General features: G+C 43.2%; 1 protein-coding gene and 1 non-coding gene across 2 annotated transcripts; both read right to left on the bottom strand.

The window, feature by feature from the left end:
• Positions 1–23710: 23710 nt before the first annotated feature.
• Positions 23711–25337, bottom strand: RPS20 (ribosomal protein S20). The gene is made up of 4 exons (XM_055431887.2): positions 25180–25337; positions 24897–24996; positions 24565–24638; positions 23711–23929 (listed from the first exon to the last, which is right to left on the bottom strand). Exons 1-4 carry the CDS (start codon positions 25180–25182, stop codon positions 23747–23749), a joined length of 360 nt encoding a protein of 119 aa, XP_055287862.1. The 5' UTR covers positions 25183–25337; the 3' UTR covers positions 23711–23746.
• Positions 24709–24775, bottom strand: LOC129560587 (small nucleolar RNA U54). The gene has a single exon (XR_008686816.1). It is a non-coding gene; the product is annotated as a small nucleolar RNA U54 (small nucleolar RNA).
• Positions 25338–25954: the final 617 nt, after the last annotated feature.

Here is a 25954-nt window from a genome sequence, read left to right as displayed (position 1 = left end):
TTTCACTTACAACCTCAGCCTAGAATCTTTGTTTATAAAATGCTTACTTCTATTTTTAAATATTCAGTCCAATAATAATGTGTATGAAAGAGACCTTATGAGAAATACAAACTGATGAAAAAGTCAGTAAGAGCCACTTTTAAAAGTAACGAAATAGCTTAAGCCTTCTAAGATAGCAGAATTGAGATCTCTCCATTCCAAGTGTCTGTTCTAGAAACCATAAAGCTATATATTAATATTGTGTTATTTAACTTTACCCTAACACTTACATAAAATTCCCTTGTTTAATAAGTCCATGCTTATATTAATATCAGATTATTATTCATAAAGTTATACCTTTATTAAGAATAAAGACTGAAAGAGGAAAAATGAGGTCAATTATGGTCTAAAACATCTCAAGGGAAAAAACTGAAATGATTATTAACATATATGGGTTATAAACCTGAATGTTTTTTCAAAATATGTCATTAAAAAAAGAAACACAGGTGAAATAACTGGCACATTTCAACTGCAAATAACCAAAGTAGCAGATTGCCTAGAATATAAATGGCAAAAATGTATTCCTTCCCCTCCGTATTTTCCTATATACTTGGCATATAGAATAGATGGAAAAAATCACTTCAGTTGTTAATTTGATTGACACTCTTCATAGTCTTCTAACCACCAAGGCATGCTAAGATAGGCCCCTGGAGAGATCATGTCTGTAAGATGTGTGTCCTTTGGTTAGGAAGTCATCTTCCATAACGGAAAAGAATCTGAGAAAGAATATATATATATATACACAGACATATAAAGGCTTCCCTGATGGCTCAGAAGGTAAAGAAACTGCCTGCAATGCAGGAAACCAGGGTTTGATCCCAGGGTCTGGATGATCCGAGGGCATGGCAACCCACTCCAGTATTCTTGCCTGGAGAATCCCATGGACAGAGGAGCCTGGGGGACTACAGTCCATGGGGTTGCAAAAGTGTCAGACACAACTGAGCAACTAAGCACACACAAGGATCTCTTAGCATCAGAGTCTTGGGACTTCGAGAGGATGGGCCCCAGGGAGGCCGAGGAGAGGCAGTTTTTCTAGGACAAAGCACCAAGAGGCAGCGCTGCCACCAACATCATCTCCAGCAGATACAGAAGGACTGGCCGGGGCTCAAAGAGGAGCTGGCTGGAGTCTCCGGGGTGCTGGGAAGGAGCAGTCTTTGGCTGTGATAAGACGACCTCTTGAAGGATGCTGGGTCCTCAGTGAGGAAGAGAGAGTGCAGTGCTGTGTTCTCCAGAGAGAGCGAGGTTTCCACAGAAACACCCGACTCCGGCAACTCCCAATAGCAAAAGGGGCGGTGACACCAACTTTAAAAAATGCACAGTGTGAGAACTGTGAGTTAAGTTTTATTGGGGCCAAAATGAGGACTGCAGCCCGGGAGACAGCACCTCAGATAGCTCTGAGAGACCACTCCAAAGGGGCAGTGGGGGGAGGTCAGTCTGTATGTGATTTTGGTGAATGGAGAGTTCATGCAATCAAGCACAAATCTTCCCAGAAACGTTCTGCTGGTCACAAGGAGCAGTGGCCTCCATGAAGGGTTTTAGTGCTTTTCTAGACACGCGGAGATATAAGAATTGGGCTCATAAAATCGGCTCCTGAAAATACCAAACTACCTGAAGACCTGTCCTGCCAGTTTCTCCCTCCTCCCCTCTACCTGAGCATAGCGTTCCTCATTTCTGCTGTCCACCCTGAACTCCTTTCAGGAGGTGCTGAGGGTCAGCAGCTGCAGTAGTTCATGATTTCAGCCTTGTAGAGGCAAGTGCCTATGGCGAGTGCCCATTTGTAGTTGACAGTGAGCTTTGTCAAATTTTTCCTGAGAAACATCCATTTACAGCCATTATAGGTTGATTAAAAAACAAATGAAAATCAGAGACGATACAAGCCTTTCCTTGTTGACTGAACGAAGTAGGATTTCAGTTTTCATGTAACTCTCCACCATTTTGCTACACAGCAACTTCAGGAGCTGTTCACTGATTTTGAGAACTGGATATGTCACTGTAATTACAGAGAGCAAGCAGATCTGAACCGTTTCCATGCCGTTCAGTGCCATCTGTAGGTGAGATGAGGTCACCGAGAGTTAGAATTGAATCGAGTCTGGAGTACACGTCACTGCAGGTGTGAACACAACTCCCCATCAACTAGCCAGGCAGATTCATGACCAAGGGGTTATTTGATTAAATTTTCAAGTAGAAGAAATCCCTAGGGAATCTCTTCAAAGTTGCAGTGAAATTGTGCAATGCTTTAAATTTGCTGTAATAAATTTCATGCCAATCTTGAGCCCCTGGAATTAATAAAAACACATAAAGATATATTGGGCTGTGAGTTCGGGAAGCTTGTGGAGAATGGAAGGGACGTTCTCCAGGAAGCAGGGTTGGGAGGGAGGGCAGAGAGGGTCCTGAGGGCTGGTTTAAATCTTTCTGCCAGCTTGGGATCCCCAGTTTCTGCTCCAGGGACCTTTCTGGTTGTGATAGACCCTCCAGATTGGGTGTGGGGTTGGAGGAGGGAGGGTGCCCTCTGGCTGCAGTTGTCAGATGAGTAGAGGGAAATTCTTTGATTTTCTGTTGGTCAGCTTTTCTTATCACAGGAGGGAATGATGACTTCTGAGCTCTTTACCTGTCAGAGCAGAAACCTCATCAGCATGTTGGATCTCTGGAAATATGCTCTTAATAACCCCACAGCTAGGAAATGGAAAAGAAAGAGAAAAACCCACTCTTCTGGCTGCAATTGATTTTCATCAAGCCCATCTGAAGCCACTTGAGAACCAGATGAAGAATATCTTTGAAGTGGGTTTGGAATCAAGCAAAGCAGAAAAGAATCTTCTAACAGTAGGGTGCCCTTCCATTTTAGCAGCCAAACTGGGATATTTTGGGGAGTAAAAGGGAGAAGTTTCATTAATTACATGGGGAAAGTTTGTGCATTTCCTAGGATTTTCAGTACTGCATACATTTATTTAGGGTTTCCCACATGGCAACATGGTAAAGAATCTGTCAGCCAACACAGGAGACAGGAGACATGGGTTTGATCCCTGGGTTGGGAAGATCCCCTGGAGTAAGAGATGAAACCCACTCCAGTATTCTTGCCTGGAGAATCCCAGGGACAGCAGAGCCTGGTGGGCTGCGGTCTATGGGGTCGCACAGAGTCGGACACGACTGAAGCGACTTAGCAGCAGCAGCACCCAATTATGTACATTTATTTAAAGATGAAAAATAAGTTAGCATCTCTCATTTACTAAAACTCCGTTCTAACAGCAACAACAAAAAACTCGTTTTATTGAATGTTACTAGATTCTTTGCTGTAACCACTTTAAAACAAAAATCCTGGCACTTCTCCAAGCACATCAGTGCCAGTATTCTCAGATCTTTAGTTAGAATTACAGCAATAGAAAGTCCTCTTGTAATTATGGAGTATAACACCTTTCCTACTAATTATGTTATATAGCCATGGGAGGACGGAGAAGGCAATGGCAAGCCACTCCAGTACTCTTGCCTAGAAAATCCCATGGATGGAGGAGCCTGGTTGGCTGTAGTCTGTGGGGTCGCTAAGGGTCGGACACGACTGAGCGACTTCACTTTCACTTTCACACATAGGAGAAGGAAATGGCAACCCACTCCAGTGTTCTTGCCTGGAGAATCCCAGGGATGGGGGAGCCTGGTGGGCTTCCGTCTATGGGGTCGCACAGAGTCGGACACGACTGAAGTGACTTAGCAGCAGCAGCAGCCATGGGAGGAAGTTCGCATCACATTTGTTTACGATTAGGAAAAAACTATTTCTCTTTAATATAATCATAGAATTGTAGAGTTCAAAGCTGAGATCTCAGTTAGCCTCAACTTTTATATATTAGGCATCCGAGTCCCAGAGAGGTCGAACCACTTGCTCAAGGACAAACAAGAAGGAAGAACAGAGTGAAGCCCATCTCCCCCAGTACTAAGTTCTGTGCTCCTTCAGCTCCGCCGTCTGTGCAGGCTCGCACGGAGGCAGAGTCACGACTCTCCTGCTGCCGTGAGAGGCTCATCAAGGGCTCTGACTTCCTTTCACGCTGACTGGACGTAACAATCAGAATCTTCTTCTGTTGCACATCCTCCCTTTCGTTTGTGGATTTCTTGGTCTATCACATGGTAATTTTAATTATAGTAAAAAGACCCTACATGAGATCTACCCTCTTAACAGGTTTCAAAGTGTTCACTGCAGTATTATTATCTATCGGTGAAAAAGAATGTATATAAAAGAATCACTTTGCTGTAGAGCAGAAATTATAGATGTAAATCAACTATACGTCAATTAAAAAAAAAACAGCCAGAGAGCTATTTTCCTTGCTCAGCAGAGAGGTTAGCTTTCCATTTTAAACTGTGGTATCTTCAGGTGTTATTTCCTTTGCCACCCCTATAAATATAAAAGCCCATTTATTCTTCTAACAGAATTTGTCAACTATTTCTTCCTCACACGGATGTTTGTGGAGGGATGTATATCTTTTTCTGTATAAAGACAAGGCATACGGTGTATGAAGGCAGGATTCTACTTTTTTTTCTAGATTTATTTATTTATTTTTGTTCTCCGTTGCTGAGCAAGCTATCTCTAGTTGGCAAGGCAAGCAGGGGCTGCTCTCTGGTTGCAGTGCATGGGTTTCTCACTGTTGTGGCTCCCGGGCTCTAGAGCACAGGCTCAGCAGTTGTGGGACTCAGTTGCTTCAAGGCACGTGGAATCTTCCTGGATTAGGGATTGAACTGGGATTGGTTGGTAGATTCTTAATCATTGGACCACCAGGGAAGCCCCAAAGGCAGGATTTTAAAGTCTTTCTGTTGATGAAATGTAAAGCTTAATTGAAATTGCTGATCTTATTCCAAAAGTATTTTTATTGAGACATAATTAACATGGAACTTTGTATTAGTTTGCACCACCTCCTCCCCCTGTGATGATGTCATCATCCTCGCCTCGTCCTTTGTGTTCAGCTCTGGCCTCTCTGCTGCTTCCTTCCCAGCAACCCTTAAATGGCCTTTAAAGTTCCTCTGAGAAACACAAAGGTCCACTCTCGACCACACGCTGCTGCACTCTTGCTCTTTGTCTATTTCATCTCCTTTAGAACCTAACTTTTCAGATTTGTCAGCGCTCGAGGGTCTCCATTCTCTCTCTCCTCTGTAATCTACCTCACATTCCCATCACCTTTGTGAAACTGTCCTTTATCAATTTTTGCGAAATCTAATGGACTCATTCGACTTGTGTCTGATCAGGACCAGTTAACACCTCCAGTTAACATTCTTGAAATATTGTTTTGGCATCCCCTCATTCTGGTCTGCTGGTTTTCTTGACCCCACTTACGGGTTCCCTTCCTCTCAGGACCTGTCTTCTCAGGGATCCATCCAGCTCAGCTCAGCGGTCTCACACTCCCTGGGCCATCTCACCTATGACTATGGTTGCGATTATCACCTTTATGCTGAGGTTCCCAGGTCCACCTCCCCACCCAACATTCCTCTCCTAATCTTCAGATCCACATTGTCCAGCTGTTTATCAGTTTCTACACATGGAAGGCACACGGCCACTTCAAACATGTCAGATCCAGCCCTACAACCCTTCTTCAGAGTTCTCTGGAAACGCTCTGTCAGCCGTTCACCACTCAAGATCCTGCCTCACTATTTACCCTTCCTCCTATTCGACCTACTCACAACTGCAGTAGCATCTTCCTCTGAAACCTCTCATAGTGATAGAGCTTCCTCTATCCCCAGTCCCTCTATTTTAGTTCCAGCTGTGTTTGTGCCTCGACTGGACCCTTTCAATCACTGGTCAGCCTCCAGGCTTCCCTCTCCCTGCAGTCCACTCTTAACAGCAGATGCCATCGTCTGACGCCTCTGACCAAACGCTCCAATGTTCTCCCCTTTGCTGGAAAATAAACGCTACATTCCTTAGCATAGGGTAAAGTATGATGCAACCCTTCTTACCTCACCAGTCCTGTGTCTCTCGTCACATAAGCCCAGACTAGGTATTTCATCCACACCCGACTTCTCTCAGTCCCTTTACCATGCCATGCTCTTTCTCAGCTGCGAGCTGGTCCTTCTTCCTGGAATGTTCCTTCACCTGTTCTCGTCCTCTTTAGTACTTCCCTGACCCACCCTACCTCTAGCACCCGTCCACAATCTAGTTTATTCTGACCTTTATTTCCAAAATCTGAGTTAGGTGAAACATCTAGCTTTGCAGATAATGAAACAAACATGTATTGAGTTGAAACCGTGACTTTATCATAAGCATGTTGAACTTTACAGACAAGCATACGATTTACCAAGGCTTGCCTTCAACACAGAGCTCAGCCCTTCACCTCTTAAGGAGCCAAATTCCTAATATGCTCTTAAAGGATCAAGCACACATTAAAAGAAATAGACCAACTTCCAAAAACCTGCAGGGAGATTATTCAAGGAATAAAACTTCAAAGTTTGCATTTAAAAATCACAACCCGTTTGAAGTTTTATAATAGTTTTCATTACAGGACGTTAAATTATTTTTCTATAGATAATAATGAGATCTATGGTTACAACAAAGCATTCTTTACTTTAAAAAAACACACAAAGACTATGATGATTGCTATGAGCATTTCTTTAAGTAGGTTCATAGTCAACTTAAGTTGGGGTCATGGTACAGAATTTTTGACCTCTTAATCTGCTCTGTTCCTATTATTTCCTGGAATATCACTTCGGGTATTAATAAATCTTTATTTAGTGCATCAGTGCATTGTTAGTCTTTTGGCAGTTAACTTTTCTATCAGATTTCCAGCTGACCTTAACAGATCCAGCAAAAAATCATTGAAAAGAGAAAACAGAGACATGGATAATATATTCTGGAGCAGGGTCAAATCACACATCCATTGGTGAAATGGAAGCTGTTCCTCTAGCACTCTCGCTTCTCACTTATAACACTTCATACTCTAGAAAGATTGTATTTATGGGGCAAATGTGAACATACATTTCATGGAAGAAGAAATACGGATAATCCATAAATATATAAACATCTTCCAGAGAATAAATAACAAGTAAAAGACATAGTTTTCACCTTTCATTCAGGAAAATGTCCAAAAGATAATCACAATATCCTGTGCTGGAAGGGAATGAGCAAAAAGATACTGTTATATGTTGTGCAAAATCATATGTACAAAGATCTGCAGGGTAGCACTGTTTATGACCAAAAATAACTAGAATGAAAATTATAAATATCTATCCATGAGGTGCCGGATAAATAAATTGCAGTATAGCCATACAATGGAATCCTATGTAATTATTTTTAAAATATTAGGACAGTTCTATAAACAAAAATAAAATGCTGTCTATGACATGTAAGTGAAGGGAACCAGGACTTGTATAGACAGCACTGTAATTTGAGTTCCATGTACACACCTGGCTGCCTTGGGGTCTCATTCCACAAAGGTTACCCTGGCAATTTATTCTATCAGTTTGCTTATACCTGCTCAGCTCAGACCAGACCTGTTCAGAAGACTAATGACCTCGCTTTATCACTTCCTCTTCTTAGGAGTAAGATCTCAGCCCATCTTAGGAGTAAGATCTCAGCCCATCTCATTCCTTCTGAGAATCTGATGACAGTGTTGGATCTTCTTTCCAGAAGGGTCAGGCATCAGCCCAAGCAAAATTTTGTCTGTAATTTCAAAGTGAATTCACTGAAGTCCATCCACAGATGTCTAGCAATCCGAAGCTCCTAAGGAAAGAAAAGAGCTCTTTGTTAAAGAAGAGCTCACCGTAGGATACCACAGAATTTGAGAAAGGCAATATAGCCAGACCTGGATGGGGGGCAAGGGTGTGCTTTCTGGGGGGGTAGGGGCACCCTATCTGGACTATCTGGAGTTCAGTGGGTGTGTATCACCTCATACTGGGCTTCCTAGCTGGCTCAGTGGTAAGAAATCAGCCTGCCAATGCAGGGGACTCAAGTTCGATCCCTGGGTCAGGAAGATCCTCTGGAGTAGGAAATGGCAACCCACTCCAGTACTCTTGCCTGGTAAATACCATGGACAGAGGAGCCTGGCAAGCCACAGTCCAATGGGGTCACAAAGAGTCAGACACGACTTAGTGACTGAACAACAAGTGCCTCACAGAGGCTCTTGGCGCCTCAGAAGGGCAAGTGATGCAATCACGAGTCTATAGGACCAAGCAGGGACCTAGCTGTGCTCCAGTCCATTTCCACTCAGCCTTCTGGCACCTTGCTCACTCTTTCCATAAGATAGCTTTTCTAGTAAGCATGATGCCACTGGGAAAGACAGCCTTGAGAAACTTTGCTGGAAGAGAAGGAGAACAACTAGAGCAGCATCTCCTTAAGTGAACTCAAGAGCCCCTCATGGTGCCACGGCCCTTGAGGACAGACAGTCTTCCAGCACCTGAGGTTCAGATGGCCCTCTAGCAGATAAAGCCTAGATAATCGGCACCCTATTTAATACAGCAGGGAACAGCATAGTGCATATTAGAAGACTGCCCCCTGAGAGGGAATAATAGAAAAGCTTTGGAAATTAGAGGATTAAACTTCGATTGTTGTTTATTCACTAAGTCATGTCTGACTCTTTGCAACCCCATGGACTGTAGTCCACCAGGATCCTCTGTCCATGGGATTCTCCAGGCAAGAATACTGGAGTGGGTAGCCATACCCTTCTCCAGGAGGTCTTCCCAACCCAGGGATTGAACCCATGTCTCCTTCATTGCAGCCACATTCTTTACCATCTGAGCCACCAGGAAAGCCCCTATGGAGGTATGCAGACCCCAAGGTCTGCAGGACAAGGCAACAAGCAGGAGATCAGGAGCGCTGATGGTTTAGGTCCAGACTGAGTGCAAAGGCCTGGGAACCAGGGAAAACTATGGAATAATTTCAGTCTGAAGGCCAACAGGCTAGAGACCAGGAAGAGCCAGTGTTTCAGCTCAAGGCTGAAGGCAGGATAAAGCCGTGTTCAGGCTCAAAGGCAGCCAGGTAGGAAGAGTTCCCTCTTACTCCCAGGAGAGTTAGACTCTGTGTTCTATTCAGGCCTTCAGCTGCTTGACTGAACCCTGCTCGTGTTAGAGAGGGCAACTTGCTCTACTGTCTGCAGATTTAAATATTAATCTCATCCAAAAACACTTCACAGAAATCCCCAGAAAAATGTTTGGTCAAATACCTGGGCATCTCATGCCCTAGTCAAGCTGACACATAAAATCAATCATCACAGAGGTCAAAGAGTCGTTTGGGGTCGCAAAAAGTCAGACATGATTGTGCGACTAACACTTCATTTTCATAATCACGTGAGATGACATAATAAATTTCATACATGTCAATAAATTTCATACAACATTTATACATATATATTATTGATTCTATTTCTCTGGAGAACCCTAACACATCACTGCAGAACATAAACCCACATTTCATAATAACCTCTAACTACTTTAAATGTTTTATACAATAATTTACTGGTTTCATTTTTCAGTGTGGGCAAAATAAATTGAATATCATTCTGGGGCACACACATAAATGTTTAAGACCGCATGAATTCTCTGTATGCATTTTTAAAATAATCATAGTTAAGTATGACCACTACCTAACCCCTCAAACTATTCCTCTGAGATTCATGACAGAAATGCAAAGGCATTTTGTTTAAAATCTGTGATTCTCTTTAGGATGACTTCGATCATTGACTGGATCAAAGTTCTACCTGCTACAGTTCACGGTTAGACAAACACAAAAACATATTTCTCTAGACTGTTAGAGGCCTCTTCCTTTTCTTTTCTTTCCCCTTTATCCTTTATCCCTCTCTCCCTGAGCATCTCAGCCATGGGTGTGATCACCCCCAGAGGGAGTGGGAGGGCAGTGGCCGCGTTGCAGGGTGTCAGCACCCAGCGGGGGGAGATGGTAGGACCAGCAGCTCAGCCCAGCCCAGGACATTGCCCGAGAGGGAAGGGCTCAGTGGAGAAGAAGGGCAAGACTGCAGGGGCGAGCTCTGAGTGGGGCTGCAGCCTGAGCAGGTAAGGCAGGCATCCAAATTACAATGCTTGTAACCCTCCAAAGTGCCAAGGTCATGAAGGTCAAAGGAAGACTGAGGACCGGGTGGGCTAAATCAGGCGAAACAGAACTTCAGTGCGGTGCGATGCGATGCCTGGGTCAGTCTGATACTGTGCTCTGAAGAGTTAGCACTGCTGACAGACCTTGAATGAGACATGAGGATTAGACCAAGGCGAGCCTCCTTGGTCTAATTTTGGTGGCTGCACTTCGGTTGTGGGGGGGCAGGGCTGAAATACACACATAGAAGTATTTGAATGATGGTATCATGTTAATCGTTTTTATCCAAATGGGTGACAAAATATTCTTTGTACTCTTCTTACAGCTTTTATGTAAGTTTGTGGTTACAAAGGAAAAAGAAAGAATCTTTAAGGAACATACGTTTGTCAACATTATTTTCTGACATGGCAGCAACTAGTTTTGGGATCAACAAGTTTTGGGATCCCAACAAGAACTGGGATCAATGAGGCTTCCTGTTCGTAGTGTAACTGGTTTATTTCTCCTTCCTGTTTTAAAGAGACAATTTACTTTTTTTTTTTTTTTGAGACAATTTACTTTTTGTTCTTGTGGGTTTTCTATCATTTTCTTTAAACCAAAGTTTAATGGGATTTGTATTTGGAAAAGATTCCAGCTCAGTGTTGACGCTTTTAGAAATGAAAACATCTGACACTTGATAATGTACAGTATGCTCAGTCATAAGTGAACAAATGATAAATGATTGAAAACACCTGTTGACTGCTCATAGGAAAACAATGTCCACAGTTCTTTTTATTTTAATTGCAGCTTTGTTAGAACTTGATCTTTTGCTGAATATTTCATTGTGGTCTTTTTGTTGGGCTTTAAATAGGTAGCATTTTTGCTTTCCTTGAGCTTTGGCTGAAGTATTGTGAGGATGCAATGATTACCAAAATTAGAAGCAAACAGATGTTTGGAATCCTGTCTTTGAGCTTCCTCTGTCAGGCTGTGTCTCTTCCCCGTTAGTTGTTTGTATGGTGAATTCATTTCGTTGCTACTCTGATGCCTGTGTGTCCTGTCTGGGATATACTTAGTCCTTCAGACTTACACCTTTACTTCTTATGAACCGCCTACTTAACTGCAAAAGCAGTCACCACTGAACCTAAGTGATTTTTAAGCAGGAAAAATAAATTTTCCTAAGCCTCCTTGTATTCAGGGAACTCTGTTCTAGATGTGGAGACAAGAAATTAAAGGGGCCACATTTTCAGATTCATTTTTCATTTCTTGAAGTTCAAAGCTATTCATTTTCAAATACTTCAATAGTTCTTATTCTGTGCTAACCACTGTCCTAAGTATATTAAAAATATTAACTCACTTCATTTTCAAACAATTCCATGAGGTATTTTCTTATTTTATTGATGAGAAAGTGAAAGTGTTAGTTACTCGGTCATGTCTGACTCTTTGTGACCCCATGGAATGCAGCCCGCCAGGCTTCTCTGGCAGCCCACAGGGATTCTCCAGGCAAGCATACTGGAGTGGGTTGCCATCCCCTTCTCCAGGGGATCTTCCTGATCCAAAGATTGAACCTGGGTCTCCTGCATTGCAGGCAGATTTATTTTTACCATCTGAGCCACCAGGGAAGCCCTGGGTGAGAAAAGCAAGATACAAGAGGATAAATAACTCAAAGTCTCCGCTAGAAAAGAGCAGAGTCGCATTGCGAGCACGGACAGCCTGGCTAGGAGCCCCTACTCTCCTTACTACAACACTCCACTGTTCTTCCTAAGGAGAGGTGTCCCGGACAGGTAAGAATCATCTAGAAATCAGCTCAGGATTGCAGACTGAGCCAAGGAAGTTGCCTCACCTCTGTTTAGAGACCTCACTGAAACTATCGTAGAGGAAAACAAAGAATTAAATCAATAACAAGAAAGAGAATGGAACAGACTTTTGAGTTCAACAGCTTTCTAGGATTCAGAATGTGTGAGAAGAGACAGAATGGAGGAGGCACGCCCTAGAATATGTTCCTGGTAGGGCTGGTGGTGGGCAGTGCCCTTCCCGGGGCTCCGGGTAGGGAGGAGTTGGTGCACCCCTGGGTGCAGGGTTAGAAGAAGGCTACCAACAGGGGCTTAATTTTTAACTGAGAGTGTGTTGTTGAAACACCTATACCTGTCAGCCTGCCCCATAAGCTTCTGCCTCACTAAGGACAAGAGGGAGATTGTACCTGTCTATGACCTGAATAACCCCTGGGAAGAGATAAAAGAATCAAGCGTGACCGAGTGTTGCTCTTCATTTAAGTGGTATCTGTTGTGAGGGTTCCCAGTCTAGTAGCCAGCTGCCTATACATGTACCTTACAGGGAATTCCAGGCCTTGAAAATCCTTCAAATGGTAAAGAAGAGCCTATTAGAGAAGCAGGTCTGTCTGCCTAAGAGGGAAGATCCAGACCAGTACCAGAAAGAAAAGATTAATTATGATTCTTAACTACAAATAATGTGAGAGTAGGACCGTGAAGAAAGCTGATCGCCAAAGAATTGATGCTTTTGAACTGTGGTGCTGGAGAAGACTCTTGAGAGTCCCTTGGACTGCAAGGAGATCCAATCAGTCTATCCTAAAGGAGATCAGTCCTGGGTGTTCATTGGAAGGACTGATGCTAAAGCTGAAACTCCAACACTTTGGCCACCTCATGCGACGAGCTGACCCACTGGAAAAGAGTCTGATGCTGGGAGGGATTGAGGGTGGGAGGAGAAGGGGATGACAGAGAATGAGATGGCTGGATGGCATCACCGACCCAATGGACATGAGTTTGAGTGAACTCCGGGAGTTGGTGATGGACAGGGAGGCCTGGCGTGCTGTGGTTCATGGGGTCGCAAAGAGTCGGACACGACTGAGTGACTGAACTGAACTACAAATAAAAGAAACCAAAGATTCCCCATAACTTCAAAGGGAAAAATCAAAATAAATAGACAATTGCCCCTGAGAAATCAGAGATAATTCCAAGACAAATGTGGGTGGTCTTTGCTTTGCCAGGTTTTGATAAGCACGAGCTCTATCACAGTTATCACAGTAGAGGCCTACACCGCCAGGCCCCCACTGATGTAGTTCCTGTTACCACAGTACATCGACTGTGAGAGAAGCTGCAGAGAAGATAAATCTGCGGCGAGCACTTCAGTCTACAAATCATTAACACACACAGAACAACGTCACTTCTCTCAAAGTCTGGTGATGGCTCGTGTTATTCAGTCCTCACAGAGGCCGCAGAGACAACAAAGCATGGAGCCATAAACCCATGTGATGTTTTACAAAACTGGAGACTTAAGAACAGGAAACTGGCACACAAAGACAAAAGAAGAGCAAAGAAGCAATACGAGAATGCTGGACGTGAAGTCTGAATCAAAGGTAAACGGGGGTGTGGAGCAAACACTGGACCCTGGGCCTGTTGACAGCGCAACATTGAGAGACTCAGAAACACAGCCAAAGGCACTTAGCAAAGACAGACTTATTGAGATGAAGAAGGAGTGCGGTTGTGATGAAAAGGGTGATGATGTCCTAGATGGGGGATACCATTAAAAAGCTATACATTAAAAAGAAACTAGAAATATTTCATGACCAAAGTCAGAAATATGACAGCTCACCAAGGCATAGGGGAAAAAAAAAATGCCTTAAGTTATATAATGAGAAAGCAAGCACTGTTCATACTACTATTGATGAGCTTGGGTTTTCTGGGTTTTGTTCTTTTTGTTTTAACAAAGACATAGAATATTTTCTTAATATTACTAATGTTTTAGATGATAGTACACTAAATAACTGAACATTAAATATCAGGCTTCCCAGGTGGCACTAGTAGTAAAGAACTGGACTGCCAATGCAGGAGATATGAGACATGGGTTTAGTCATTGGGTCAGGACGATCCCCTGGAGGAGGCCATGGCAACCCGCTCCAGTATTCTTGCCTGGAAAATCCCATGGACTGGAGAGCCTGGAGGGTGTCAGTCCATAGGGTTGCAAACAGTCAGACACAACTGAAGCGACTTAGCACAGCACACACATACTGAATATCAGTTCTGCCACTTAAATTTTTCCTTTACATTTATAACTGAAAGCAAAGATTTAATTTTTTGTAAAACTTTATAGGTAACAGAACCACCATAATTTTTCTTGTTGATTATTAGGACCATTTTGCAAGTTTTCAGCTTGCGTGTTTACTTTCTCTGGTCCCATGCTACTGCTCAAAACGAGGCCTGTCTGTACCTAAACAATTTCTTATATGGAAGGGGAACCACGAGATTAAAATAAATTTTAGAAACATCAATCAGATCCTTATTCAAATAAATAAACAGTAAAAATACTCAAAAAACTTGAATATTATTGGATATTTAAGGATATTAAGAGGTTATTGTTATTTATGACATTTGATTCTATTTCAAAAAGATTCATTAGCGTGATGTCAGCGAGACAGAGGAATAGGAAGTCCCAGACCTTCTCCTAACACAGACACCAACCTAACAGTGATACACAGGCCACAGTATCTTTGTGACAACTCCAGGAACCAGGGAACAGGCTGCAGCATGAGGTGAGCACAGAACCAAGAAAGGTCACAGTAGGTAAGAAAGCTCCTTGTGTTTTGCCTGCCCTAGTCCCACCCACACCACTCTGTCACCGACAGAGACCAGAAGAAAACTCCCAACTTCTCTCTTGGAAGGGAAAATAGAGTGGAACATGAGTCCAAAGTCCTGGCTTTTTGCAGGGCTGCCTAAGGGACTAATTTCAGACTCTGGAACTCAGGGCACTGGTGGGAAAGCAGTATATTGTGTGTGGTTGCCGGACTTGAGGCCGTTGAGAACAAAGTCATGTTCAGTTGGAGTTATACTTTGGCCACCTGATGGGAAGAACTGACTCATTTGAAAAGACTCCTATGCTGGGAAAGATTGAAGGTGGGAGGAGAAGGGGACGACAAAGGATGAAATGGTTGGATGGCATCACGGACTCAATGGACATGAATTTGAGTAAGCTCCGGGAGTTGGTGATGTACAGGGAAGCCTGGCGTGCTGTGATTCATGGGGTCGCAAAGAGTCCGACACGACTGAGCGACTGGACTGAACTGAACTGAACTGATACCATGGAGAATGCAGTACCATAGACAGACACCAGAGGGAGTAAGAGATTACAGGCTCCTGAGAAGGAAGCAGGCACGTCTCTGTCTCTATCTAGTAAATCATCCACTCAAGCCTAGAGAGACGTACCCCCAGAAAAGGTATGAGAGGTTCTCAAATCTCCAGCCAAGATGACTTCCCCTACAGACTGGGCTTCCCTGGTGGCTCCTTGGTAAAGAATCTGCCTGCTGATGTAGGAGACGCGAGTTCAATCCCTGAGTCAGGAAGATCCCTGGAGAAGGAAATGGCTACCCACTCCGGTATTCTTGCCTGAAGAATTCCATGGACAGGGGAGCCTGAAGCTACAGTCCAGCCCATGGGGTTGCAAGAGTCAGGCACAAATTGGTGAGTAAACAACAACAGACTGGGAGGAATGGCCATTTTTCACATGCCCAAATTTCAATAAAGGATCACATGGCTTAGAAGAAAAAAAGGGGGGAAACAAACACAGCTCAATCAACTGATCAAAATAAATTTCCAGAAATTGACCCTAAAGAAACAAGAGGTCTATGAATTACCTGACACAGCATTCAAATAACCACTTTAAAGGTGCTCAGTGTGCTAAAAGAGAGCACAGATAGACAGCTTAAGAAAATCAGGAAAACAGTGGATGAACAAAACGAGAATATCAACAAAGAGACAGAAATTATACAAAAAAAATTCTGGAGCTGAAGAATAGAATAACTGAATTAACAATTCCAATAGGAGGATTTAGTGGCAGACTTAATCAAGCAGAAGGAAGAATCAGCAAATGGCCTGAAGACGATCATTTGAGGTTATTAAGTCAGAGGAGCAGAAAGGATAAAGAATGGGAAAGTGAAACAGTTTGGGGTTCTGGGACACCATCCGGCAGATCAATGTAATAATTATAGGAGCTCCAGAAGAAGAAGGGGTATGCAGAGAGCTTGCTTGAAGAAATAAAAGCAAAAAAAAAAAAAAAATTTTTTTTTTCTAAATTGAGGAAAGAAATGGATATACCAAATGACTGCAGTGGAATGAAACTAGGGCTCAATTGCAAAGGAAAAACTGGAATATTCACAAATATGTGGAAATTAAACAATACACTCTTGAAAAGTAATCTAATTTTACATCTCAAAGAACTAAAAAAAGAACAAACTAAACTCAAAGTTAGCAGAAGGAAGAAAATAATAAAGATTAGAGCAGAGATAAAATAGAGAATAGGGAAACAACAGAGAAATTCATAAAACTAAGAGCTGAATTTTTTAAAAGATTTAAAAAATGACAAATTCTTAGCTAAATTAACTAGGAAAAAACTACATAACTAAAATCAGAATTGAAATATAAGACATTACAACTAATGCCACAGAAATAAAAAGGATTATAAGGATTATAAATGCTTATATGTCAACAAATGGGATAACCTAGAAGAAATGGATAAATTCCTAGAAATAACAGAACCTCTTAAGACAGAATCATGAACAAATAAAAAATTTGAACTAGTAAGAACATTGAAGTAGCTTTAACAAAGAACAACAAAGAAAAGTCCACAATCATACAGCTTCACTGGGGAATTCTACCAAACATTTGAAGAAAAACTAACACCAGTCTTCAAACTCTTACAAAAAACTGAAGAGGTGGAACAATTCAAAATTCATTCTGTGAAGGCAGCATTATTCCAATAATACCAATTATTCCATTTAAACCAAACACTACAAGAAAACTACTGATTGTATACAAATATCAAATCATCACACGGTACACCTGAAAGTAATAGAATGCTGTATGTCAATTATGGTGCTTTGGTTTAGTCACTAAGTCATGTCCAACTCCAGGGACCCCGTGGACTGTAGCCCGCCAGGCTCCTGTGTCCATGGGATTTCCCAGACAAGAATACTGGAGTGGGTTCCCATGCTCTCCTCCAGGGAATCTTTCCCAGCCAGAACCCACGTCTCCTACATTTCAGGCAGCCTTCTGCATTGCAGGCAGATTCTTGACTCCTGAGCCACCAGGGAAGCCCTCAATTTAAAAAACTCACACCTTTATCTCTGATGAATACACTGAGGCAATCCTCAACAAAATACTAGAAAGTCAAATTAAACAGCATGATAAAAGGATTATACACCATGACCAAGTGGGATTTATTCCTGCAACACAAGGATGCTTCAGCCTTGACTGAAGGTCGAGTGATCTTCAGGAAGGGTGCCAACTGATGCTTTTGAATTGCGGTGCTGAAGAAGACTCCTGAGAGTCCCTTGAACTGAAAGAAGATCAAGCCAGTCAATCCTAAAGGAAATCAATCCTGAATATTCATTGGAAAGGCTGATGCTGAAACTGAAGCTCCAATAGTTTGGCCACCTGATGCAAAGAGCCAACTCATTGGAGAAAACCCTGAAGCTGGGAAATTTTGAGGGCAGGAGAAGGGGATGAGACAGTTGGATGGCATCACCAACTCAATAGAGAAGAGTTTGAGCAAACTCTGGGAGATAGTGAAGAACAGGGAAACCCTATGGACAGGAAGTGCTGTAGTCCATAGGGTCGAAAAGATTTGGACATGACTTAGACTGAACAACAGATGTGCCAAGACCAAGCAAGTGAGGAAAAGAAGTCTCTTCCAGCCAATGGTGTTGGGAGAAATACAGAGATCTACTGCAAAAGAATAAAGCCATCTATAAAATTCACTTTATACCATATACAAAAATTTACTCAAAATGAATTGACATGAAGAGGCAACCTACAGAATGGGAGAATCTGCAAATCACATATCAGATAATCAGTTAATATCAGAATATACAGAGAGCGATATGTTTAGCATTGTCTCACATGTATTTTTTAAAGAGATAAATTTTAATGGGTAAAGAAAAGATATTGAATAGATTAAAATCACATATATTTACAACAAAAGTTCTGAAGATTTCAATATTAACAATACCTTTTGGGGTGCGTGGGTTTTATGTAAAGAAAAAAAAAGCACTTTATAGGACAAAACGCACAGAAAGATCAAGTTCTCTTGTTCTAGAAGTCTAATTTGCTATGAAAGTGAAAAGTAGTATGCCTAGAATGAGAATTAGCTCTTATTAGTTTCCAAAGTGGAGAAGGAAATGGCAACCCACTCCAGTATTCTTGCCTGGAGAATCCCAGGGATGGAGGAGCCTGGTGGGCTGCCGTCTATGGGGTCACACAGAGTCAGACACGACTGAAATGACTTAGCAGCAGCAGCAGCAGTTTCCAAAGGTTAAACTGGCTTTGCCACATCTGCTTTGGAGTTGGTCCTGTGTACTCACTAGTTTGGTGAAGGAGGAAGCAGTTAGGAAAGCCATGTCCTGGGCTCAAATGCCCCTGTAAGTAATCTCACCTAACACCATTGGTCAGCAGTGCACCACACCCTGTGGGAATCGAGGTCGCCGTGGGAGAAATCTATGCACTTAGCAAACCAGTCTTGATTTTGTTAGAAAATGTCTCCCAGAGAGACAAAGGAACCCCCAGTATGACCTTGAGATAGACACAAGTGCCTTCATTTTGCACATGAAAATTGAGACTCAAAGAAGTATCTTATTAAGCCTGCATATCCAGGTAATTAAGTTTGAAACATATTTGACAGCACGGCCGAGAATTTCTCTTCTCTTGCCCGTTTACCTGACATCACAGATCCGGAACCTATTTAATACATACTTTAGGAGCTTCAGGTGGAAAAATCTGACCTAGCAATGCACAGCTGTTGTCTCCGGGTTAGCTGCGTGTTTAAAACAAAGTAGCTGTGAATCTTAATGGGAATGTGGTAAAGATTGGAGAGCCTCCCATTTTCAACCTTCCTCTGCCTTGGGCTTAATTTGTGTAAATAATCTGCTTACAATGTGGGAGACCCAAGTTTGATCCCTGGGAGGGAAAGATCCCCTGGAGAAGGGGAATGACTACCCTAGTATTCTTGCCTGGAGAATTCCATGAACAGAGGAGCCTGGCAGGCTGCAGTCCATGATATCCCAAACAGCTGGCCATGACTGAGGGACTAACACTCTGACTCCTTAATCCATACAAGCTGGCCTACAACCCAGACTAATTGATATCGATATCACTATGTAAACTACCATTATTTTGTTACTAATATTTGAAGGCCCAGTAGGGATTTTACTTTTAAGTAGCTATTTTTCAATGTTTAAGAGTGTACTAAAATGTAGAGACTTCACTTTGCCAACAAAGGTCTGTATAGTCAAAGCTATGGTTTTTCCAGTAGTCCTGTACACATGTGTGAGTTGGACCATAAAGAAGGCTGAGCAACGAAGAATTGATGCTTTTGAACTGTGGTGTTGAAGACTCTTGAGAATCCCTTGGATAGCAAGGAGATCAAACCAGTCCATCCTAAAGGAAATCAGTCCTGAATATTCATTGGAAGGACTGATGCTCAAGCTGAAGCTCCAATAATTTGGCCACCTGATGTGAAGAACTGACTCATTGGAAAAGACCCTGATGCTGGGAAAGATTGAAGGTGGGAGGAGAGGGGGATGACAGAGGATAAGATGGTTGGATGGCATCACCGACTTAATGGACATGAGTTTGAGTAAACTCTGGGAGTTGGTGATGGACAGAGAAGCCTGGCATGCTGTAGTCTGTGGGGTTGCAGAGTTGGACATGACAGAGCAACTTAACAACAAATGCATTTTTATGTTATTTTCTCATTTGTCCTTTTAAAGTCCTCTGAGGTAGTGGGCTGATGTTTATTACGCTTCAGTTCATTCATGTTAAGTGAGTTACTGAATGTCTCAGAATTTCTTTTTATTTTTAGGGGGAAAATGTTAATGTTTCCTTTGGGGAAGAGGGAAAAAAAATCTTACCTGGAATAGTTTACATTTAAAGTTGTTCAGTTGTGTCCCACTCTTTGTGACCCCATGAACTATACAGTCCATGAAATTCTCCAGGCCAGAACACTGGAGTGGGTAGCCTTTCCCCTCTCGCAGATGAGAATTAATGACCAAAGAGCTTAATTAAGCATGTTTAAGGTCACCTAACTAACCAGCACTCTATCAGATCTAGTCCCTTTAATCGATTTCTCACTTCTGATAGATCTGATAGAGTGCCTGATGAACCATGGACAGAGGTTCGTGACATTGTACAGGAGACAGGGATCAAGACCATCACCATGGAAAAGAAATGCAAAAAAGCAAAATGGCTGTCTGAGGAGGCCTCACAAATAGCTGTGAAAAGAAGAGAAGTGAAAAGCAAAGGAGAAAAGGAAAGATATAAGCATCTGAATGCAGAGTTCCAAAGAATACCAAGGAGAGATAAGAAAGGCTTCCTCAGCGATCAATGCAAGGAAATTGAGGAAAACAACAGAATGGGAAAGACTAGAGATCTCTTCAAGAAAATTAGAGATACCAAGGGAACATTTCACTCAAAGATGGGCTCGATAAAGGACAGAAATGGTATGGACCTAACAGAAGCAGAAGATATTAAGAAGAGGTGGCAAGAATACACAGAAAATCTATACAGAAAAGATCTTCATGACCCAGATAACCATGATGGTGTGATCACTCACCTAGAGCCAGACATCCTGGAATGTGAAGTCAAGTGGGCCTTAGAAAGCATCACTAGGAACAAAGCTAGTGGAGGTGATGGAGTTCCAGTTGAGCTATTTCAAATCCTGAAAGATGATGCTGTGAAAGTGTTGCACTCAATATGCCAGCAAATTTGGAAGACTCAGCAGTGGCCACAGGACTGGAAAAGGTCAGTTTTCATTCCAATACCAAAGAAAGGCAATGCCAAAGAATGCTCATACTATCGCAAAATTGCACTCATCTCACACGTTAGTAAAGTAATGCTCAAAATTCTCCAAGCCAGGCTTCAGCAATACATGAACCGTGAACTTCCAGATGTTCAAGCTGGTTTTAGAAAAGGCAGAGGAACCAGAGATCAAATTGCTAATACCCTCCGGATCATCGAAAAAGCAAGAGAGTTCCAGAAAAACATCTATTTCTGCTTTATTGACAATGCCAAATCCTTTGACTGTGTGGAACACAATAAACTGTGGAAAATTCTGAAAGAGATGGGAATACCAGACCACCTGACCTGCCTCTTGAGAAACCTGTATGTAGGTCTGGAAGCAACAGTTAGAACTGGACATGGAACAACAGACTGGTTCCAAATCTGGAAAGGAGTATGTCAAGGTTGTATATTGTCACCCTGCTTATTTAACTTCTGTGCAGAGTACATCATGAGGAATGCTGGGCTGCAAGAAGCACGAGCTGGAATCGAGATTGCTGGGAGAAATATCAATAACCTCAGATATGCAGATGACACCACCCTTATGGCAGAAAGTGAAGAGGAACTAAAAAGCCTCTTGATCAAAGTGAAAGAGAGTGAAAAAGTTGGCTTAAAGGTCAACATTCAGAAAACTAAGATCATGGCATCTGGTCCCATCACTTCATGGCAAATAGCTGGGCAAACAGTGGAAACAGTGTCAGACTTTTTTTGGGGGGGTCTCCAAAATCACTGAAGATGGTGATTGCAGCCATGAAATTAAAAGATGCTAACTCCTTGGAAGGGAAGTTATGACCAAACTAGACAGCATATTAAAAAGCAGAGACATTACTTTGCCAACAAATGTCTGTCTAGTCAAGGCTGTGGTTTTTCCAGTGGTCACGTATGGATGTGAGAGTTAGACTGTGAAGAAAGCTGATTGCCAAAGTATTGATGCTTTTGTACTGTGGTGTTGGAGAAGACTCGAGAGTCCTTTGGACTGCACGGTGATCCAACCAGTCCATCCTGAAGATCAATCCTGTCATTGGAAGGACTGATGCTAAAGCTGAAACTGCAATACTTTGGCCCCCTGACGCAAAGAACTGACTCATTTGAAAAGACCCTAATGCTGGGAGGGATTGGGGATGACAGGAGGAGAAGGGGATGACAGAGGATGAGATGGCTGGATGGCATCGCTGACTCAATGCACAAGTTTGGGTGAACTTCGGGAGTTGGTGATGGACAGGGAGGCCTGGTATGCTGCAATTCATAGGGTCACAGAGTCAGACATGACTGAGCGACTGAACTAACCAGCTGTGGAACTAAAGACTAAAACCCCAGTTAGTTCATGAGATATCTCCCCTGTACTACAGTTAGTCAGGATAGGGAAGCCGGACGTGCTGCAGTCCATGGGGTGACAGTCCCACAAAACTTAGTGACTTAACAAAGGGATTGAAGATAATAGCAGTTCCTGAATTTCAAATGCCAGGTTTTAGCTGTATTTCAGGCCCTATGTATTGCTTATGGCTTAAATGCAATTATCCTTATGTGATGACAACTGCTAAACCATCAGTCACCCTGACGCATGTGTTGGTTGAATTTCAGAACTGTATGCAAGCTGTATCTTTTGATTTATGAAGGCACATTTTGCCTAACAACCTACTCTTTCTTAACTGCCATTGCAGTTTTAGAACTTCCTAGTGCAGAGAATGCTGAAAATTGGGCTAGAGGGCAAATTAGTAGCTCACTGCCAAGCTGATTTCCTACCAACTTCTTCAGTTGGACTGAGAACACCAGCTTCTCTAGGAAAGGTTAGATCGCTGCTGGCCTCAGGAATAGAACTGTAAGTCTCTTCTTATGCAATGAAATTTTGTTTTCCCAAGCTATCTGATGGAGACCTGCTAGGAGCAAAAGAACAGAATCAAAAGGACTTGGATGTTGCAGAAGTGTTTAGGGATAAGAATTCCAATATCATAATGACTGTGTGGCATGTGCTGGACATGGGTTGAAAACAAGGTGTGGGGGCTTGTCAGTTATGAGGTTCTGGCATCTGGCACATAATTGGATATATAGAGAAACCTGAACGGTTTATACATGCTAACTGAAGTCACTGGACAAGGTAATCCAAAGTGGACTGGGCTCCTGGGAAGAAAGGCAGAAATTTCATTACTGCAATCCTAAGAGTGGCAAATTTTATTGCTAAGCAGTGTTATCCAGTATCATGCCAATAGAGGTTTGGCTAAATGGAATTTGACCTAAGATGTGCTTTTCAGCCCTAAACATATAGATGCTTAACTTAGCTTCATACTGAATGACCTATATACATTAAGTGAAAAGTGATTCCAAAGAGTATTTATAGAACATGTATCTATAGATATAACCTAAATCTAAGTACTAGGATTGTTTTATATTTTATTTTCTCATTTAAAATATAATTAAGGTACCAGTATCTATAAGTTTCCACAACTTACTGAAATTTGCCAAGTTTAAAAAGAGTTATGACAAACGGCAGGGTCAGGGTCAGATATTAAGATCTAGCCTCCGAGTTCCTTGCCTTTTATCACACTAGGTTTCTAACCATAGCTGGTCACATTAGAATCATCCCAGAAACCTCTGACAGTTCCAAAAGTTAAACCCACACACGTGTTCAAAAACCCCAATATTCATCAACAGCAAGATCTCATGTGGCAGTTAACACAATTCCGTTTTCAAATGCTGTCACGTGTAAACTAGCTTATTGACCCCAGGAAAACAATGGAATAGGGTCAACCAACACACAGGCTATCCATCTAATTCTGATTATTCTACTTAAAAGGTGGAATCAATTCCATAACACAACTCTATTCCTAAGACTTGTCAGTATAATGAATAAAAGTCAACAAGATTTAATAACTGATTATCGGTTTATTAAAAGGTTGATTTAGGCATCGGCAATGGTGACTTCCACCTCAACTCCTGGCTCAATACTGATGGACGTGATCTGCTTGACAATCTCAGAAGGGCTGTGCAGGTCAATGAGTCGCTTGTGGATCCTCATTTGGAATCGATCCCAAGTCTTAGAACCTTCACCACAAGGAGTTTTCCTTGTAGTTATTCTCAGAGTCTGCAACAAGAAAAAATGGAAACCAAGCATTTATGGTCTGTTGTGCTTCCCAAGGACACTTATAGAATCATTACAGATTCCATTTGAAAACTTTCCAGGGCCTCAGCCAGCTTTACATAAATACTTTTCAGATACAGACAATTTTTAATAACAAGACTATTTTCCCTCGGTCACAACAGGACCCTTGGTACTGTGACAAAGGCACACCAAACGCCAGCAGCAAAGACCTTCAACCGTTTTACCTCCAGAAATTACATACTTAACACGAACCAGATTTTACCAACACTTGACTCGGCGTGTATTGCTAGCATCAGTACATTTTAAGTCTTTTAGCAACCAAATCCCCCACCCTAAAAGGCAAAAATGCATTCTGATATCCAAATGTACATCAAAATTATCTTGAAATTTTTTGAAAAATACAAATGCTCAGGTATTACTTTTTTTCGCCAAAGCTCCAGATGTTTCTAACGAGCAGCCATGTTAAAAGCAACTGGACTGTAACAGAACCTTTTACCTAGTTTGTTTCACTTTTTCTCTTTCATATTCAGTGCTCCTATTTCACTTAGTTTGTTTTTAATTTCCCCATCTTCTCTCCAACTACCATCTTCCACCTCCTGCCCAGGACACTCTCTCACCTTGGTAGGCATCCGAACTGGTCCTTTCACTTTGAGATTCTTTTCCTTCGCGCCTCTGATCAGGTCAGCACACACTGCAGGGAAGTAAAAGCATCCTTCAGTTGGTTCCCTTAACGCACAGTAGCCGGCTCAAAGTTGAACCGCCGCGGGCTCAGAATAGCGTATAAGACGATCACCGTAAGTCAACACAGCAATTCTCTCCTCACCGCCAACACGGCACACACCGAATGTGGACCACTCTTAACTCTGTCTTTTGAAAGAGGTCGCTGGCTCCCCGAGGGCCGACCTCGCTCAGAAGCAAGCCCCGAGACCCCCGAATTCGCCGCACTGACCCTTCTCCAGAGACTTCACGTTGCGGCTGGTGAGGGTGATCCTAATCCGGTGAATGGCCACCTCTGGCTCCACGGGAGTCTTGCCGGTGTCTTTGAAGGCCTGTTACCACACAAGTGGGAATAAAGAACCCTTAAGCTTGGTCAAGTCCGGGGACCAGTGCACTAGGAGCCTTCGCAGTTTCTGGCGGCATCTCTTTAAGTCCATTCCCTGGACAAACGAGTCCCGTTCCCTCCCGCCAGCCCAACCTTTCTCCAGGACGCGACCCGGACGCCCCCGACTCACCATGGCTGCGGCGCGGCTTCCTGACCGACTTGTTCCTCGGCGAGAGCGAACAGCGGTGAGTCAGGAGCAGGAGTGGGCGCACGGCGCTCCGCGACAGCGACGACCGCGTCTTCCTCAAAGAGGAAGGCGTGAGGCCTGCGGGGCGCTTATATAGCCGCGCTCACGTTTGCATCCGGGTCCCGCACGCCTCTCCGCGCTGCCCCGGAAGAGGAATCCTCCGGCGGGCTCTAAGGCGGCTGCGCGAGCCGGGGATGGGGCTCCCGCGAAGGGGCAGGCTAGGCGTGGCTGCGCGCGCCCCCTGTCGCCCGGGCGGAGTCTGAGCGCCGGGAGGTGGAGTGCGCGCGGCGCGGTCCTCGGGCGCACCTGGCGGAGGTGATGGGGACACTACGACCTGACCTAAAACCCCACAAACTGCCCCGCTTGGTGCGCCGACCGCCGGCCTCCGTGCTTGTGGCTTCTACCCTGCAAAGTCCACTGCCCGTAGAAACCGAATCACTCGTGCTCTGTGAAGCGGTAGCTTTTCTGAGCACAACTCACGTGGATATCAGGGAAAATGACTGGTCATGTTATTTTTTTAAATTAGCAGTTATTTTTCATAGCCTGGAACATCCTTTCGTGGTATTTCATCTTCTGGCTTCCCAGGCCGGCAGAAGCATCTGCAGTCTGTTTCTAGAAAGTACGTGAGCGAAGTTCTTCCCTCCGGACCTAAGGGCAAACGCTCCCCTCGCGGCCCGCTTATCTGGGGGCGTGTCGTGCATCCGAGGCCCCCACCTGG

The sequence above is a fragment of the Moschus berezovskii genome, chromosome 16 (genome assembly GCF_049115385.1).
Source record: "Moschus berezovskii isolate FMDL1 chromosome 16, NW_MosBer_1.0, whole genome shotgun sequence".
NCBI classification, from domain to species: domain Eukaryota; kingdom Metazoa; phylum Chordata; class Mammalia; order Artiodactyla; family Moschidae; genus Moschus; species Moschus berezovskii.
Note: the sequence above shows the minus strand (reverse complement) of the source record. Positions and strands in the feature narration are given on the sequence as shown.

Excerpts from the sequence above, each read along its gene's own strand:
- RPS20 (XM_055431887.2), bottom strand. Across the intron at positions 24,639-24,896 it reads CGTGAAGTCTCTGGAGAAGG|TGTGTGCTGACCTGATCAGA; the intron begins GTCAGTGCGGCG and ends ACTTCCCTGCAG. Across the intron at positions 23,930-24,564 it reads CAGTTCGGATGCCTACCAAG|ACTCTGAGAATAACTACAAG; the intron begins GTGAGAGAGTGT and ends TTCTTGTTGCAG.